Genomic DNA, 18,999 nt, shown 5'->3' on the forward strand with positions numbered 1-18,999 from the left:
GATGCTGGAGGACCTTTCCAGACTAGTACAAAGCTGATTTCTTTTTAGATCCACAATTCATCACTAGAACTCGAGCACAAGACGATGGCACCTAACAACAGGAATGTGAGAGTTTTTCATAATTTGGAACTATTGGAGCTTAAGTGATTTTGCCAGCTGTTAGAGAAGGGGAATATTTTTTTTGAGGAGTTGCCAAGTGTTTCTTCCCAAAACTAATCACCAGTTATCATCTAAGAATTATACAGTTATCATCAAAATCCAAACCCCACACAAGACACAAAGTCTCACAAAAGAGAACATTTTTGGTTATCAAATTAAGATCATTATTTCTTATGATGTGCACATAATCAGCAACCCCCCAAATTATCCAATTAGAGGCATGTAGCAAAAACACAGCTATACAAACATCTTTTGATAAATCAGAAAGCAGCATTATTTAAAAAAAAACCCATTCCATGACATGAGGCAGTGGTCAAACCATAGCTACATTATTTGGCCTTATTGGGACGTGTTTGTGTAACTGCCTATATTCACAGCATGAATCTTTAACTTAACAAAACATAAAAATCCATTTATATACCGTAATACCTTTCAGTTCTAAGTGGTTTACAAAGGAATTAAGAAAACTGTACAAGATTATAAGCTCATCTATAAAATTTATCAAATAAGTGAGTCAACAACTTTCTAAAAACCTGATAAGAACTGGAGCCTATAAAACTCTTGTCCCAAGAAGCCACTTGATAAGCTAAGATTCAGGTACAACTTTTTACTGTAGGAAATGTAAATATAGTAAGTTTATGCAATGACTGTTTTCTATCAGACACAAACTGGTGAGAGGGATGATTCTAAGTCAGATATCAGTGGAGAAAAAGACCTCAGTGTCACACCGGAGAGGGTATATAGTGTATCCTGAGGACAATCTAGCTTCAAATAAAACTTTGAAGACGACACATCACTCCTGGTCATAAAAAACTTCAAATTTTTATTTGAAGTTATATTGTCCTCAGGATATGCTATTTGCCATATCCGATGTGACACTGAAGTCTTTTTCTCCACTGATATCTGACTTAGAATCGTCCCTCTCACCAGTTTGTGTTTGAATGTATTGTATTTTGTACTTTCAATAGTCGGACATTCAATTTGAATATATTTTCAATTTTCTATCAGACTCGCATCTTCTTAAAAATTTTTTATTTCTGATTGTAGTAGGTGAAAAGATGGCACAGTTCCTCTCTATTTGGTTAATAGACTTTACATAGCTTCATACAGACATAGCAGAAAAACTCATGCTCTCTTTAATTTCCCCTCTGTACAGGGTTGCAAAAGTAAGAAATTTTTCAATCACATTTTAGCGTTTCAGGCAGCTTTCCACAACAAAGAATTTCGATCATTGTTGCTTACAGCTTATTCTTATAAACAATTTAGAACACAGTTGAAGACTTATCTCTTTTCTAAGTATTTGGCTAATTAACTTATTCTATTTCCTAGATTATGTTTACTGTTTATAATCTTTTGTAAACTGCATTGAACTTACGGTTATGTGGTTAATAAGTACAATGTTATGTTATGTTCAAATATGACAATATTTTAAAATAAAAGTACCACCTTACCTGGCAGATGTGTCTGAAAAGCTTCAAAGATTTCTGGTCCAGTGCTCCCTTGGAGAGTACATGGGATCGCAAGTACAGCAGAGCGCTCACCAACAGCTGTTCCTGTGTTGGACAGGACCATGGATCTCGGCCCTCGTCACCATCTCCTCCTGAATATTTCTGAGACAGCTTTCTAAGGCCTTGGAGAACATCTAGAGAACTCACTGAGCACAAGGTATCTGCATGAGTGAGGTAAGTGGGGAAAGAGAATCCCACAGAAGGAAAGGAAAGAAGGGATGTCATCAGCTTGGTAAGCTTGGTGGGTGAGACAAAGCTGCTACTGAGAGCCATATTCACTTCTGAGGCCACGAGTCTCATGCCGTGCTGCATCTGCAAAATGGCAGCCTGTAGTGGGGTAACTACATCTGGGTATAAAGCATACTCCTCAGCCAAGCGCTTCCTAAAATGATGATGAGACAGTTGCCATGCTGCCTCCTCACTCAGCAGGTTTTGAATCCCCTGACGTGACTCAGAACCTTTACCCTGAAGTGCTTGAAGGAGGCGGAACAGAAGATCCTGGACCACCGAAACCTTGGCAATGCTAGTGACATAATAATGAATTTCTTGGTAGAGACGGTCGTATGAAGGGCGGTGAGGCCTGTAGGCTTGTTTCTTGAGAAGTTTATTTATTTGTTTTCGTGAATGCTGCATTCTTTCTAGCAGTGATCTGCCAATAAAACAAGGAAAAAAGAAATTACTGATCTGAGAAATAGAAAACTAAGCCTTAAAAAAGTAGTTGTGAGCATATGGCATCAATATACCCACTCCAAAAAAAGCCTACTTATTTGTCTTTTTAATAAACATGGCTGAGTATTCAAGTTTGAGGGTGATAAAACACAACCAATGCACTTGATAGTACAATGAAATGTCATCTCTGCAAGATTCATGTACTGGTCTTAGTTCCAGAGCAGAACAGTTTTATTTATTCATTCTGATTTTCCAACTCTCACTCATTGGGGCAACATTATTCTATCCCTCAAGGGCCAAACAATTCCCTTAGTTAACAAGTTCAAATATCTTGAAGTGATCATAGATTCACGTTTATTTTAATATCAAACTTCAGAAACAGTGAAAAAGGGGTTTTATACACTTAGATAGCAAAGTTACTTACCATAACAGTTGTTATCCAGGGACAGCAGGCAGATATTCAACAGGTGGGTGACGTCACTGATGGAGCCCCGCAGCGGACAGCCTCGCAAGCACACTTGCTTGAAGATCTTTGTAAGAGCTTAAGAGTGCTGCACCGCACATGCGCGAGTGCCTTCCTGCATGAGTCAGGGCACGCGTCTCCTGTGAGGTACCTCAGCTCAGATAGGTAGCTAAGAAGCCAACCAGGGGAGGAGGGTGGGTTGCGAGAATATCTGCCTGCTGTCCCTGGATAACAACTGTTATGGTAAGTAACTGTGCTTTATCCCAGGACAAGCAGGCAGCATATTCTCAATAGGTGAGTGACCTCCAAGCTAAGCATAATGGGAAGGAGGGAGAGTTGGCAACTTAAGAAAAGAGAGATTGTAAAACAGACTAGCCAAAATGGCCATCCTTCTGGAGAAAGTATCCAGACAATAATGAGAGGTGAATGTATGAACTGAGGACCAAGTGGTAGCCTTGCAGATTTCCTCAATAGGAGTTGATATGAGGAAAGCTACTCTAACTCTGTGACCTGTGACTCGACCCTGCAGAGGGAGACCAGTCTGAGCGTAGCAGAAAGAAATGCAAGCAGCCATCCAGTTGGATATGGTTCACTTCGAGACAGAATGCCCCAACTTATTGGGATCGAAGGAGATGAAAAGTTTTGGGGCTGAGCGGTGAGGTTGAGTGCGTTGCAAGTAGAAAGCCAAGGCACGTTTACAGTCTGGAGCGCCACTTCTCCAGGGTGAGAATGAGGCTTTGGAAAAAATACTGGAAGAACAATGGATTGATTCATGTGAAATTTTGAGACAACTTTAGGCAAGAATTTTGGATGAGTACAGATGACCACTGTCATGATGGAAAACTGTGAAAGGTGGATCCGCAACTAAGGCTTGTAACTCACTGGCTCTTCGAGCAGACGTGAGGGCAATCAGAAACACTACTTTCCAAGTGAGATACTTGAGATGAGCCTTATCAATTGGTTCAAATGGATTGCTTCATCAATTGAGCCAGGACGACATTGAGATCCCAGACCACTGGAGGCGGTTTGAGTAGTGGGTTAACATTGAAAAGTCCTTTCATGAAACGGGAAACCACAGGATGTGCAGACAGGGGTTTCCCATCAAGAGGCTGATGGAAAGCAGCAATCGCACTGAGATGGACTCGGATAGATGTAGACTGGAGGCCAGATTGTGATAAGTGAAGTAAATAATCCAAAACAGAAGACAAGGAGGTAGACATTGGCTCCATTTGGCGCGTAGAACACCAAACAGAAAATCTAGTCCATTTCTGACTGAAACACTGCCTAGTGGATTGCTTTCTGGAAGCTACCAAAATGTCCTGTACAGATTGAGAAAACTGTAGAGAATCAGTTAGGTTGAAAGGTACCAAGATGTTAAGTGTAGAGACTGCAGGTTGGGATGAAGTAAGGACCCTTGATTCTGAGAAAGCAGATAGGGAAAAACTGGTAGAAGCAGAGGTTCCCTGGTGCTGAGTTGAAGTAGAAGGGAGTACCATGGTTGTCTGGGCTACTGAGGAGCTATCAGAATCATGGTGGCAGGTTGCGACTTGAGCTTAACAAGAGTCTTGAGAATCAGAGGGAATGGAGGGAAGGCATAGAGAAACTGACCCGTCCAGTCCAGGAGGAAAGCATTTGCCTCAAGGCGCTGGGAAGAGTATATCTGGGAGCAGAAGTGAGGCAGATTGTTGTTGAGGGGAGACGCAAAGAGGCCTATCTGAGGGGTTCCCCACTGAACAAACACCTGACGTAGAGGCGAGGAATTGAGTGTCCATTAGTGAGGTTGCAGAAGACGACTCAATTTGTCCGCTAGACAGTTGTGCTGACCTTGAATGTATACAGCTCTGAGCAAGATATTTTGATGGATTGCCCAATCCCACAGCTTCAGAGCTTCTTGACAAAGGGAGTGAGATCCCGCACTGCCCTGTTTGTTGACATACTACACGGCGACTTGGTTGTCCGTCCGGACAAGGACTACTTTGTCGTGAAGAAGGTGTTGAAAAGCTTTGAGAGCATTGAAAATCACTCTGAGTTCCAACAGATTGATGTGACAAAGACGGTATGCGGAAGACCAATGGCCTTGTGTACGGAGACCGTCTAGATGGGCTCCCCATGCTTAGGTTGACGAGTCTGTTCTGAGAACCTTCTGATTAGAGAGTTGCGCGGGGACAGAAATCCCACCCGTCCCCGCCAAAGTCCCACCCGTCCCCGTGAGGAATCCCACCCGTCCCCACCCATCCCCGTGAGGAATCCCTCCGTCCCCACCCGTCCCCGCGAGGAATCCCCTCCATCCCCACCCGTCCCCGCGAGGAATCCCCTCCGTCCCCGCCCGTCCATATAAACTTCAGAAATAGTTATTTCATTTAATTATGCTACTGAATTAAAGGCTCTGGTAGAAACCCATTTACAAATAAGCAAAAAGACTTTATTAATTTGATAATATTAATTGGGAAGAATACATACTTTGCAAATGGGTTTCTACCAGAGCCTCTAATGTTTATAAATTTTTATCAACACAACTAATATACTACTTTATCCTGAAGCAAAATAAAAAAAAAGAAATATAATTCTTTTCCTACCTTTGTTGCCTGGTTTCTGCTTTCCTCATGTTCTCATTCAATTCCTTCCATCCACTGTCTCTCTTCCTTCTGCATCTTCCATTTGCTCTGTTACTGTGCCTCTCCCTTTCTTCCCCCTTCCAAATTGGTCTGGCACCCATCTTCTTCTCTCCGCTCCCCCATAGTCTGGCATCTGTCTTCTTCCCTGCCAGTGTCTTCTCCCTACTCTCTCTTCCCCATTTCCTTTCAGCGTCCTTCTCCCCCCCATCTTCCCCATGTCCTGTCAGTGTCCTTCTCCCCCCTCTGTCTTCCACATGTGCTTTCAGTGTCCTTCTCCCCCCTCTGCTTCCCCATGTCCTTTCAGCGTCCTTCTCCCTCTCTGTCTTCCCCATGGCCTTTCAGCGTCCTTCTCCACCCCCCGTCTTCCCCATGTCCTTTCAGCGTCCTTCTCCACCCCTTTGTCTTCCCCATGTGCTTTCAGCATCCTTCTCCCCCCTCTGTCTTCCACAAGTGCTTTCAGAGTCCTTCCCCCCCGCCCTTCCCATGGCCTTTCAGCGTCCTTCTCCACCCCTTTGTCTTCCCCATGTCCTTTCAGCGTCCTTCTCCACCCCTTTGTCTTCCCCATGTGCTTTCAGCATCCTTCTCCCCCTCTGTCTTCCACAAGTGCTTTCTGAGTCCTCCCACCCCCCCCGCCCTTCCCATGGCCTTTCAGCGTCCTTCTCCACCCCTTTGTATTCCCCATGTGCTTTCAGCGTCCTTCTCCCTCCTCTGTCTTCAAGTGCTTTCAGAGTCCTTCCCCCCCTCCTCCCGTCTTCCCCATGGCCTTTCAGCGTCCTTCTCCCCACTCCTTCTCTACCGCCCCGGGTGCAGCACAGCCGGCCAGGTCCCCTTACTTTTGTGGCACTTCCCCGACCGACTGACAACAGCCCCGGTCCGACAAACCTCCCTGCCCTTAACTGCGAATCTAAATTACCTTATTACAGCTGCTGTAAGAAGATAATTTAGATTCGCGGCTACAGGGCAGGGAGGATTGTCGGACCGGGGCTGTTGTCGGTCGGTCGGGGAAGTGCCACAAAAGTAAGGGGACCTGGCCGGCTGTGCTGCAACCGGGGCGGGGTGTGGCGGGGCGGACCGCCCCCTCCCTTGGTAGCCACTCGAACCGCAAGGCTACTCTCCTCCTTACCTGCACTGCCTGCAGCACAGAGCCAAACGGAAGTCTTCCCGACGTCAGCGCTGACGTCGGAGGGAGGGAGGGCTTTGTTTAAGCCCTCCCTCCCCTCCGACGTCAGCGCTGACGTCGGGAAGACTTCCGTTCGGCTCTGTGCTGCAAGCAGAGAAGGTAGGGAGAAGAGCCGCGCGACTGAGTACATCCAGCCCCGCAGGAACCCCGCGACCCTCGGAGGCGTCCCCACGGGATCCCCGCGACCCTAGGGGGCGTCCCCACGGGATCCCCGCGACCCTAGGGGCGTCCCCACGGGATCCCCGTGACCCAAAGGGGGAACCCGCGGGTCCCGCGGGATTCCCGTCGTCCCCGTTCCCGTGCAGCTCTCTACTATGAGGGAGAGTGTGGAACAGAAAACCTCTGGAAAGATTGGAAGAGAGCATCCACCAGTGGAGAGACTATCTCAACAAAGGAGTTACTGTAATGTGTTGAGAAAGTGGTCAGTAGCTTGTTGCCATTGAGATGCCAGGGCCCACTTGATGGCAAAGGCGAAGGAGAGCATCTTGGTGTGGTCGAGGCAGGAACGCTCTGAGCTGGACAGTGTCCAGAATGGCCCCAAAGAACTGAAGAGTCTGAGAAGGGTGCAACTGGGATTTTGGAAAGTTGACTTCGAACCCCAGACATTGGAGGAACATAATAGTCTGTCGGGTCGCTGCAATAACCCCTTGTTGAGAGGGTGCTTTGATGAGCCAGTCGTCCAGGTATGGAAAAACTTGAAGACCCTGGGTACGGAGGGCTGCAGCCACCACCGCCAGACACTTCGTGAAGACTCTGGGGGATGAGGCAGAAAGGAAGAACTTTGTATTGTAGATGAAGATTCCCCACCCAAAATCTTAAATATTTGCGAGAGGCTGGATGAATCGGGATACGAGTGTAAGCCTCTTTGAGAGCCAGAGAGCAAACCCAATCCCCCTGATTCATCAGGGAATACAAAGTTGGTAAAGAAAGCATCCGAAACTTTTGTTTGACTAGAAATTTGTTGAGGGCTCTGAGGTCCAGAATGGGTCGAAAATCCCCCGTCTTCTTTGGGACTAGAAAACAACAGGAATAAAAGCCCGTGTCCCGTTAGTTCAAAGGAACCTCCTTGACAGCTCGAAGGCGAAGAAGAGCCTGAGCTTCCTGAAGAAGGGGAAGTTGCGACGAATTGGAAGGACACTCTCTTGGAGGGAGATCTGGAAGCACCTGAAGAAAGTGAAGTGAATATCCCTCACGAAGAATGGTAAGAACCCAGAGATCTGAGGTGATCATCTCCCACTGGTGATTAAAAATGGTGAAAATGACCTCCGATGGGCAGAAGAGAAGTCTGATGGAGGGAGGCTGGTATGCTCAGACTGGAAATGTCAAAAAGACTGAGTTGGTCAATCTCAGGAAAGGTTTCACTAAATCTACCACACTGACCAAGGTCCTCAAATTCAAGGACACAAACTTCAAAGAAATGGGAGACTTCGTTCACCAGGCGCTACAAATCCAAGCAGAAACCGATAATGTGGAAGAAATGTGGTCGACTTTGAAAGCCACCATACAAGAAGCAACAAACTGCTATGTTAAATCAGTAAGTAAACGGCGAAGGAACAATAAGCCACAGTGGTTCTCTGCAAAGATTTCGGACTTCATCAAGGAGAAGAAAAAAGCAGGGAAACAGGATTCTAGGGAAGTTTATCTGGCCAAGTCAAAAGCCGTCAAAACAGCAATTAGGGACGCCAAATTCCGCATGGAGGAGTCTCTAGCGAAGAACATCCAGAAAGGAGATAAATCCTTCTTCAGGTATATCAGTGACAGAAATAAGAACTCAGGCAGGATAGTGCGTCTTAGGAAACCAGACGGAGACTATATAGAAGCGGACTCGGAAAAAGCCCAACTGTTAAATGAATACTTCTGTTCAGTCTTCACCCGCGAGGCGCCAGGACTCGGCCCTCAGCTACAGACAAGGGTTGACGCAGATGACCCATTTAGTAATTTCGAGTTTACACCCAGCAAGTGTCAACTGCGAACTGTCAAAGCTTAAGGTTAACAAGGCAATGGGGCCTGACAACCTACACCCCAGGGTGCTCAGGGAGTTGTGTGATGTCTTGGCGGAACCGCTATCTGCGCTCTTCAATTATGTCTTCTGGTTTTACCATTTTCCTTTCTTTGGAAAAGATTTTGTTCTACCTTAATACCCTTCAAATATCTGAATGTCTGAATCATATCTCCCCTGTCCCTCCTTTCCTCTAGGGCAGTGGTCTCAAAGTCCCTCCTTGAGGGCCGCAATCCAGTTGGGTTTTCAGGATTTCCCCAATGAATATGCATGAGATCTATGTGCATGCACTGCTTTCAATGCATATTCATTGGGGAAATCCTGAAAACCCGACTGGATTGCGGCCCTCAAGGAGGGACTTTGAGATCCCTGCTCTAGGGTATACTTAATCAGGGCTTCCAGTCTCTCCTCATATGTCTTCTGGCGCAAACATCCTATCATTTTCGTCGCCCTCCTCTGGACCGCTTCAAGCCTTTTTGTGTCTTTCGCCATATACGGTCTCCAAAACTGAACACACTACTCCAAGTGGGGCCTCACCAATGACTTGTACAGGGGCATCAACACCTTCTTTCTTCTACTGGTTACGCCTCTCTTTATAGAATCCAACATCCTTCTGGCAGCAGCCATCGCTTTGTCAAACTGTTTTTATACCTTTAGATCTTTGGACACTATCACCCCAAGGTCCCTCTCTCCATTCATGCATATCAGTCTCACCTCCCAGCACATACGGTTCCTTCCGATTATTAATCCCCAAATGCATTACTCAGCGTTTGTTTGCATTGAATTTTAGTTGCCAGATATCAGACCATTCCTCTAACTTTTGCAGATCTTTGCTCATGTTTTCCACTCCCTCCACAGTGTCTACTCTGTTACAAATCTTGGTATCATCTGCAAAAAGACAAACCTTACCTTCTATCCCTTCTTCAATGTCACTCACAAACATATTGAACAGGAACGGCTCCAGCACCAAACCCTGAGGGACTCCACTACTCATCTTTCCTTCCTCCGAGCGACTTCCATTAACCACCACCCTCTGGCGTTTGTCCGACAGCCAGTTTCTAACCCAGTTCACCACTTTGGGTCCTAACTTCAGCCCTTCAAGTTTGTTCAAGAGCCTCCTATGAGGAACCGTGTCAAAAGCTTTGCTGAAATCTAAGTAGATGACCTAGCATATGTCCTTGATCCAGTTCTCTGGTCACCCAATCAAAAAATTCAATCAGGTTCCTTTGACAAAATTTACCTTTAGCAAAGCCATGTTGCCTTGGATCCAGTAACCCATTAGATCCTAGGAAGTTCACTATCCTTTCTTTCAGGAACACTTCCATTATTTTTCCAACAATCGAAGTAAGGCTTACCAGCCTGTAGTTTCCTGCTTCATCCCTGTGACCACTTTTGTGAATAGGAACCACATCCGCTCTTCTCCAAATCCCCAGGAACCACTTCCGTCTCCAGAGATTTGTTGAGCAAGTCTTTATTAGGACCTGCCAGAACTCTCTGAGCTACCTCAGTATCCTGGGATGGATCCCTGTCCGGTCCCATCGCTTTGTCCACCTTCAGTTTTTCAAGTTGTTCATAAACACTTTTCTCTGTGAATGGTGCAGAATCTACTCCATTTTCCCATGTAACTTTATCAGATTTTCTTCCATGAACACAGAGCTGAAGTATTTGTTTAGCGCGTTTGCTTTTTCCTCATCACTATCCACATATCGGTTCCTAGCATCTTTTAGTTTAGCAATTTCATTTTTCATGTTCTTCCTTTCATTAATGTATCAGAAAAATTTTTTGTCTCCCTTTTTTATATTTTTAACCATATGTTCTTCTGTTGTGCTTTCGCCAAACTTATCTCTCTCTCGGCTACTTTCAGTTTCACCCGGTAGTCCCCCATCCCTGCAGGAACTCAATTTCCCTGGCCCCATGAGTTTTTTCGCTGTCCCTGTCCCATTCCTGTCAACTCTGCCTTAACAACACAAGCCCCGAACACTTATGATTTTAAAGTGTTTCGAGGCTTGTGCATATGAGGATGGAGCTTGCAGGAATGGGGCAGGGACAGGAAAAGAACTCACTGGGATGGAACAGTAAAATGAGTTCCCACAGGGACAGGGAAAAATGTGTCCCCATGTCATTCTATAATCCCATCTTCCACAGGATTACCCTAGCCTACCTTAATCACATTTAATTTTATGCAAGTGTTACAATGCAAACAGGTCCAGCTCAACTAATAAGCTAATACAAAGTTATAAGCCTAACTATGTTTGCCATGCTCTGTTTGTATATATAATACTGTGTTTTGCCATGCTATGTTTAGTCATACAATGCTAGTCATGCTATGCAGATGACACTAAACTGTTCAAAGTTGTTAAAACGAATGCAGATTGTGAAAAATTACAGGCAGACCTTAGGAAATTGGAAGACTGGGCATCCACATGGCAGATGAAATTTAATGTGGACAAATGCAAAGTGATGCACATTGGGAAGAATAACCTGAATCACAGTTACCGGATGCTAGGGTCCACCTTGGGGGTTAGTACCCAAGAAAATAATCTGGGTATCATTGTAGACCCGTGGTTCTCAATGCTGTTCTAGGGAACCCCCAGGCAGTCGGGTTTTCAAGATATCCCTAATGAGCAGAGTACGATTTTGGGTTTCAAAAAGGGGTTGGACAAGTTCCTGAAGGAAAAGGGGATTGAGGGGTATAGTTAGAGGAGTACTATATAGGATAAAATGTCTTAAGTAAAGGATCACTTACAGGTCACTGACTTGGGGGGCCGCCGCGGGAGCGGACTGCTGGGCACGATGGACCTATGATCTGACGCGGCAGAGGCGATGCTTATGTTCTTAATATGCATGAGAGAGATTTGCATATAATAGAGGAAACAGACATGCAAATATGTCTTATGCATATTCATTAGGGATATCTTGAAAACCCGACTGTCTGGGGGTCCCCTAAGACAGGGTTGAGAACCACTGTTGTAGACAATATGATGAAACCTTCTGCCCAATGTGTGGCGGCGGCCAAAAAAGTAAAAAGGATGTTGGGAATTATTAAAAAAGGGATGGTTAACAAGACTAAGAATGTGATAATGCCCCTGTATCGCTCTATGGTGCAACCTCATTTGGAGTATTGAGTTCAATTCTGGTCTCCTTATCTCAAGAAAGATATAGTGGCACTAGAAAAGGTTCAAAGAAGAGTGACCAAAATGGTAAAGGGAATGGAACTCCTCTCGTATGAGGAAAGACTAAAATGGTTAGGGCTCTTCAGCTTGGAAAAGAGACGGCTGAGGGGAGATATGATTGAAGTCTACAAAATCCTGAGTGGAGTGGAAAGGATACAAGTGGATCGATTTTTCACTCTGTCAAAAATTACAAAGACTAGGAGGCACTCAATGAAGTTACAGGGAAATACTTTTAAAACCAATAGGAGGAAATTTTTTTTCACTCAGAGAATAGTTAAGCTCTGGAACACGTTGCCAGAGGATGTGGTAAGAACGGATAGCGTAGCTGGTTTTAAGAAACGTTTGGACAAGTTCCTGGAGGGAAAGTCCATAATAAGTCTGTTATTAAGAAAGACATGGGGAAGCCATGTATCGGTAGCATGCAATATTGCTACACCTTGGGTTTTGGCCAGGTACTAGTGACCTAGATTGGCCACCGTGAGAACGGGCTATTTGGCTTGATGAACCATTGGTCTGACCCAGTAAGGCTATTCTGCAAGTATCCACTGAAAAAACCCTTCCCAGAGTGAGACAGAGAAATACCTGAGAGCTATGGCTGCACAATAGCTTATATGTATTTAATCTGCACAGTATCTTATATATATATATATACCCACTGCTCTGCAGCCTCTGTCTCCATTTGCTGGCTGACAAGCATAACCCAATACAATTTGAACTGATGGGCTGATAAAAAAAACTATGCCAATTTTTTATGTTGGCTAACATAGGGAGGCAGATTAAGTACCACCTATCTTTATTCATTTTCAATCTAAAAACAGTGCATACAAGAATTCATACAAGTTATTTAAAAAACAGCAATTACATCCATTAGTAAAATACATAAGAATAATTCTCGCCCCCTCCCCCCTGATTTCAATGTATTCAAGATAACCATACAATAGTACTTTCATATCTTCAATAAACCAGTCACAATATACTATCCCTCTCCCTCCCACCCACCCCCTTCCCTAAAGAATATCTTTAGACAGGATAATTTTGACACTATGACAATAAAATAGAATTGCAGTTCTCAAGCCAGTTTCAGGAAACACAAAGCCAGTCAGGTTTCAGGATATCCATAATGAATATGCAAGAAATAGATTTACATACAATGGAGGCTTGAGCATGTAAATTTAACTCATGCATAGTTATTGTGGATATCTTGAAAACCAGACTAACCTGGTATATTTCAAAGACTGAGTTGAGAACCCCTGTTGAAGAGTAAAATAACAAATGCTGAAGTTTACTATCCAAGTTTGACCTTCACTAGGTACTTCAAAATAAATTAAACCAAACTGTACATCACAATTTCCAAAAGCTGTCAGATCTAGTCCTCTATGGACAGCATGGAGTTTTTACCTGATGTGGGGATGAGAGTATTTCAGGACAGTTTCATCATCAAGGTCTCGTCCTGTATGCAACTGGGATAAGAGATTACGCATCTTCCATTCATTCTCCAGCTCTTGTAACTGAGGAGTAATACATTTAAAGAAAATCATCTTAGCATGCAAGACATCAAAAATCCTCTCCGAGGTTGGTTAATTGTACATTACTGTTTTAATTTAATCTCAGCAGATCAGACACCTGGTTTTGGGAAATTTCCCAGACCTCTCCTTCTCTTGTCTTCTTTAGGGCTGTTGTCAGCTTTGGTGCTAACTGAAGGGGGCAGCAGAGACCATGGAGAAGGAGGAGTTGAAAAGCTGTGTATGACATCTTCTGCAGTATACACTTCTCTCTCCGTATTCGCAGGGGTTAGGGGCAGAGCCGGCTTGCGAATATTGAATATTCGCGAATAATTTTTGGGCCTGCTCTGACCCACCCCCACCTCCCTCCCAGCATCCTAGACCTTACCTAGTGGTCTAGCAGGCTTTCAGGGCAGGAGTGATCTTCCTACACTCCTGCCCCGTGCAGATCACTCTTAGCAAATGGCTGCCGTGAGTTCCCGTAGTCTCTCGAGACTACGACAGGAGATCCCCGCAGCCATTTGCTATGAGTGATCTGCATGGGGCAGGAGTGTAGGAAGATCGCTCCTGCCCCGAAAGCCCGCTAGACCTCCAGGTAAGGTCTGGGATGCTGGGAGGAAGGTGGGGAAGGTCCAGAATGCAGCTTTACTTAAAAAAAATAAATAAATAAAAATAATTGCAAATAATCGAATCCGCGGATACTGAAACCGTGGATTCGGAGGGCTCACTGTACTCGTGAGCACAGATGGATAACCCTATGGTTAATATACCATCCCTATTGCACTAAAAAAACCAGAAGCAGATTTGTACAGCATTTTTTTCTGACTCCATTTTCGAAGCAAAATTCTACCCTTTGAAAACTGACGTGAAGTCTTTAGGCATAAATGTACCTGCATTTTTTTTTTTTAAAGGTTTTCAGAGATGCCATCATAAATACACAAAATATTTAAAACTTATTAATTTATTTAGATTTTTATCCTGTCCTCCCAGTAGCTCAGAACGGTCTACAAGTGAACATACATAATGGAGTGTAATTGGACATATAAGATATACAATAGATTTAAATGTTTGGACATACAAGACTGTGCGGTAGTTTAAATACAGGGAGTATACAGCAAATTAAGAGTAGAGTTTAAGTATAAGTAGTTTAGTTTAAATACAAGTTATTTGAGTTTAGATACAATTTATCAGAGTACAGACTAAGAGAGGACTATACTAAAATTTAGGGAGAAGATAGACAGGAGAGAGAAGAGAGAGGTGGGGCTTAAGGGGGGGGTGTAGACTGAGGGTGACCTTTAGTTGAAGAGGAGGGTCTTTACCATTTTACAGAATGTCAATAATGAGTTCTATAGTCTGAGTTGAGGGGGGAGTTAGTTCCAGAGATGTGGAATGAAGTGGCTGTAGGATCGTTTGCGGGCAGTTTCTGAGAGGAGGGACCTTCCAGGCGGAATGCATAGGTGTATCTCCGATTTAGAGCGGAGGGTGCGAGTGGGGGTGAAGATGGGAAGCTTGGATTTTATGTAGGAGGTGGTGGTGGTATAAATTCTCTTATGCGCTATTGCCAGGGCCTTGAAAGCACAGCGCTGGCTAATTGGGAGCCAGTGTTCAGCTCGGAGTGCTGGGGATATGGGATCATGGTAGTTGAGGTTGTGTAGGAGGCGGATAGCTGCATTTTGGACCCATTGGAGGCGCTTGAGATTATTTTTGGTTAGTCCATTAAATAGGGAATAACAGTAATCCATTCTGGAGAGGACATATGCGTAGAGGAGTTGGGCCAGGTCAGGTGTGGAGATGTAGGGTTTGATCCTTCTCAGTAGGCGGAGGTAGTAGAAGGAGGTGGAGACTACTTGGGATATGTGGGCAGATAGGGATAGGTGTCCGTCTAAGGTTACTCCTAGGCTGCGTACCTGATCTGTTGCCGTTAGTAGAGTGGAGTCCCATGCTAGTGTAGGACGTGTGTATTTGGTGCTTTTTTTCCTGATCCATAAGAGTTCGGTTTTAGAGGCGTTCAGTTGAAATTTGTTGTTTGACATCCAAGTTTTCATGTCAGAGAGGCAGTGTTGGAGGTTAGCAATTTGGGACGACCGGTTCTCGCCTAGTGGGAGGAGCAGCTGAATGTCATCAGCATAAAAGTGGATTTTAATGTTATATTTTTGCGCTATATCAATGACAGGCCTGATGCAGAGGTTGAATAGGAGGGGGGATAGAAGGGCGCCTTGATAGGCTTGGGGTTAGATTTGTGTGTCCCTAGTAGGACAGTCTGGGTCCTCTGATGGAGGAAGGAGGTGACACATTGGAGGGCTGTGTCCTTGATTCCGAGGTCATAGAGTTTGGATGTGAGGAGATGGTGGTCGACTGTGTCAAAGGCAGTACTAAGGTCAAGTAGGACTAGTAGGGCATCACTGCCTTTGTCGAGTATTGACCAGCTGTCATCAATGATATCAAGGAGTACTGATTCTGTGCTGTGGCCTTTTCGGAAGCCGGACTGGGCAGGGGACAGAGCAGCTTGTTCTTCAATGAAAGGGTGTAGTCGGTGGAGCACAATTCGTTTAAGGAGTTTGGAGACAAATGGGAGGTTGGAGACCGGGCGATAGTTGCCGGGTTCGTTAGGATCAAGGGTGGGTTTTTTGAGAGTGGGTTTGATAATAGCTGACTTCCATAAACCCATAAAACAGTCCTATAATAGATGCAATTAAATCAGGACAAGCATGCATCCGTGGAACCAGGCATGAATCATCAAAAGTAAACTGTCATTTAAAGAGATTAAAAGACTGTCTATACCACACACATACGGATGCCTTCCGACCCGCTGCCAGTTCATGAGACCATCAGTTCTTCGTATTCCGTGGAGCGGAGAAGCCATATTTGTTTTTCGCTTCACACGCCTTCCTTAGTCATGTATCACATGCGTTTTTAACAGACGCCTTTTACCCGTGTGTATTCGCTGTGCATACTACTTGTGTCTGTTTTGTGCCTTCCCATATTATTTTTCTTTAATACTTATATTTATTTTATTTGCCAGTTTTACTAAATGGAGTGCTGTTCCCTGTTAGGCCTTGCCTACTAGCACTCCTCTCTAAGAAACCTCATGGGACTTTGATTTTTATTAAAATTTACTTTAATTTTAATCTTTTTATTTTTTATTATTTGAATCTCTACTATTTAATAATTGTTTTCTCAGGTACTTCAGCTAGATTGTGAGCCTTCGGGACAGTTAGGGAAGTTCTAAGATCCTAATTTTATTTTATTGTAACCTGTTCTGGGCTCCTGGGGAGAACGGGCTATAAAAATGAATGCATAAATAAATGTCGGTAGTTTAACTCTCAGGGTCATTCACCCCTAAATTATTTTTAGATTTTTGGGCCAGTTTAGAAATGGTGTTGAGGATGGCCAGTTCTGACACTGAGGCTCCACGTCGCTGCATACACCAGGGCCATTGACTTCAACCTCTAGCTCTATCTCAGCTACTTCAGTACTACCGCTATCAGGGAAACCGTGTAAGAAAGCTAAGCAACACAAGCACTGTTCCCCCTCTGATGATGCAACACAAGCATCTTCAACATTGAAAAGATAAAGGACAGATGTCTCTGCACATTTTCTCACTTCCACTATCCAAGGTGAAGAGAACGAGAGGGCACTCGCTAAAGTTAGAAGGGAAAAGATTCCGTACAAACATAAGGAAGTTCTTCTTCACCCAGAGAGTGGTAGAAATCTGGAAAGCTCTTCCGGAGACTGTTATAGAGGTAAGCACCCTTCAGGGATTCAAGACAAGGTTGGATAAGTTCCTACTGGAACAGAACATATGCAAGTAAGGCTAGACTCAAATAGGGCACTGGTCTTTGACCTAAGGGCTGCCGCGTGAGCGGACTGCTGGGCACGATGGACCACTGGTCTGACCCATCAGTGGCAAATCTTATGTTCTTATGCTCTTTTCATTCAGAGAATTACATGGGAAGAAGCAATCCCCAAGCTCCCGAAGGAGGAGGAGTTCCCTCCGAAACAGAGCTCTGTTGAGCTGAAAGCAATATGCCGCTTGAACTTATCGGACTGGGGGAAGCACTTTATTGAGAAAGATAAGTACCCAGCCTGCTATATATATGTTTTCTGATTAAGGACAGTATTCTTGGATCTTACAACAAAATTTGATCGGATTTGGATGTGTGTGTTTGTTGGGAGGCAATGAATGTGCTTAACAGATTTAAACGGTTTTGAAGAGGATTGCAAGATATGGTTTTTAACTTTGTATGAGAGGATGGGACTATTGATTTATTACACTTATTGATTGAACATGTTTTGCACAAATGAGAGGTTCTAGGATATTTCACACATTTGCCCATTTGGGTTTTTGTTTATTTCTCACCCGCCCTTATCCAGGGCGAGTTACATATTAACATACAAAATAAAAGATTTACATTTATCATACATAACACTTCAGAGACAAACTATAACAAATTATATACTTACATATCAGATCAAATTACATATAACATATACATCGCATCAACGACAAAAACCCACACATACATCAAAATATAAAATTATATAAGGCATACAAGATGCTTCAATAACAAACATCAATTAAAAAAAAATAAAACAAACCAGTCCATCAAACACCTCCGTGACCAGCACTCAAGAGTCATTACTCCTTCTCCCTCAGCCAAACTCAGACCCTATATTTCATTTTACAGAACAGATGTCTTTTCAGTAATTTCCTAAAGTTCTGAACATTTTGCTGCTGGTGAATGTATCCTGGAAGATTTCCAACTCCCAGGGGCCGATGCAGTGAAAGACATTGTTTCTGGAAGAGGAAAGCCTTAACTCCCGCACAGATGGTACAGACAGATCACAATGCTCAATTGAGCAGAGCAGTCGAGCCGGCTCACACAGCAAGATGCTCTGGACCAGGTGTTTAGGGGCCAACTTCTGTAAGCACATAAAGACATTCACCAGTAACTTGTACCAGATCTTATCCTTTACTTTCAGCCAATACAACCTTATAAAATATTCTGTTACATGCTCATGTCTGTCCAATTTAGGTTTCCCTTGAAGAGGCTGATGGAAAGCAGCAATTGCACTGAGATGGACCCGTAACGAAGTTGACTTGAGGCCAAAATGAGAAAGGTGCAAAAGATAGTCCAAAACCGAAGACAAGGAGGAGTGTTGTGGCTCATGATGATGAGAAAAACACCAAGCAGAAAATCTAGACTACTTTTGGTGGTAGCATTGTCTAGTAGCCGGCTTCCGGGAAGCTTCCAAGACATCTCTCACAGGTTGAGAAAACTGGAGAGGAGTTATGTTGAGAGGAACCAAGCTGTCAGGTGTAGAGACTGCAGATTGGGATGAAGTAGGGACCCTGATGCTGCAAGAGTAGCGAGGGAAAAACTGGTAGAGGGTATGGCTCCCTGGTGCTGAGTTGAAGTAGAAGGGAGTACCAAGGTTGTCTGGGCCACCGTGGAGCAATCAGGATCATGGTGGCGTGGTCTGACTTGAGCTTGACTAGAGTCTTTTGAATGAGCGGCAATGGAGGAAACGCATATAGAAAGAGATTCGTCCAGTCCAGAAGAAAAGCATCTACCTCGAGGCGATGAGGAGTGTAGATCCTGGAGCAGAACTTGAGGCAGTTTGAAGTTGTGGGGGGCTGCAAAGAGGTCCATCTGAGGCGTTCCCCACAGAGAGAATCTAATCTAATCTAATCCTTAGGTTTGTATAGCGCATCATCTCCACGTTCGTA

General features: G+C 44.3%; 1 protein-coding gene across 2 annotated transcripts in view; it reads right to left on the bottom strand.

The window, feature by feature from the left end:
• The window catches only part of MDN1 (midasin AAA ATPase 1), a 943,760-nt gene that overhangs the window by 272,106 nt on the left and 652,655 nt on the right, over positions 1-18,999 (bottom strand). For both annotated transcript variants that reach the window (XM_033936734.1, XM_033936735.1), the window contains exons 62-63: positions 13,165-13,274; positions 1,611-2,316 (exon numbers count right to left, since the gene is read on the bottom strand). In XM_033936734.1, coding sequence (XP_033792625.1) covers positions 1,611-2,316; positions 13,165-13,274 — 816 coding nt within the window. The remainder of the gene's footprint in view (positions 1-1,610; positions 2,317-13,164; positions 13,275-18,999) is intronic.

The sequence above is a fragment of the Geotrypetes seraphini genome, chromosome 3 (genome assembly GCF_902459505.1).
Source record: "Geotrypetes seraphini chromosome 3, aGeoSer1.1, whole genome shotgun sequence".
Lineage (NCBI taxonomy): Eukaryota > Metazoa > Chordata > Amphibia > Gymnophiona > Dermophiidae > Geotrypetes > Geotrypetes seraphini.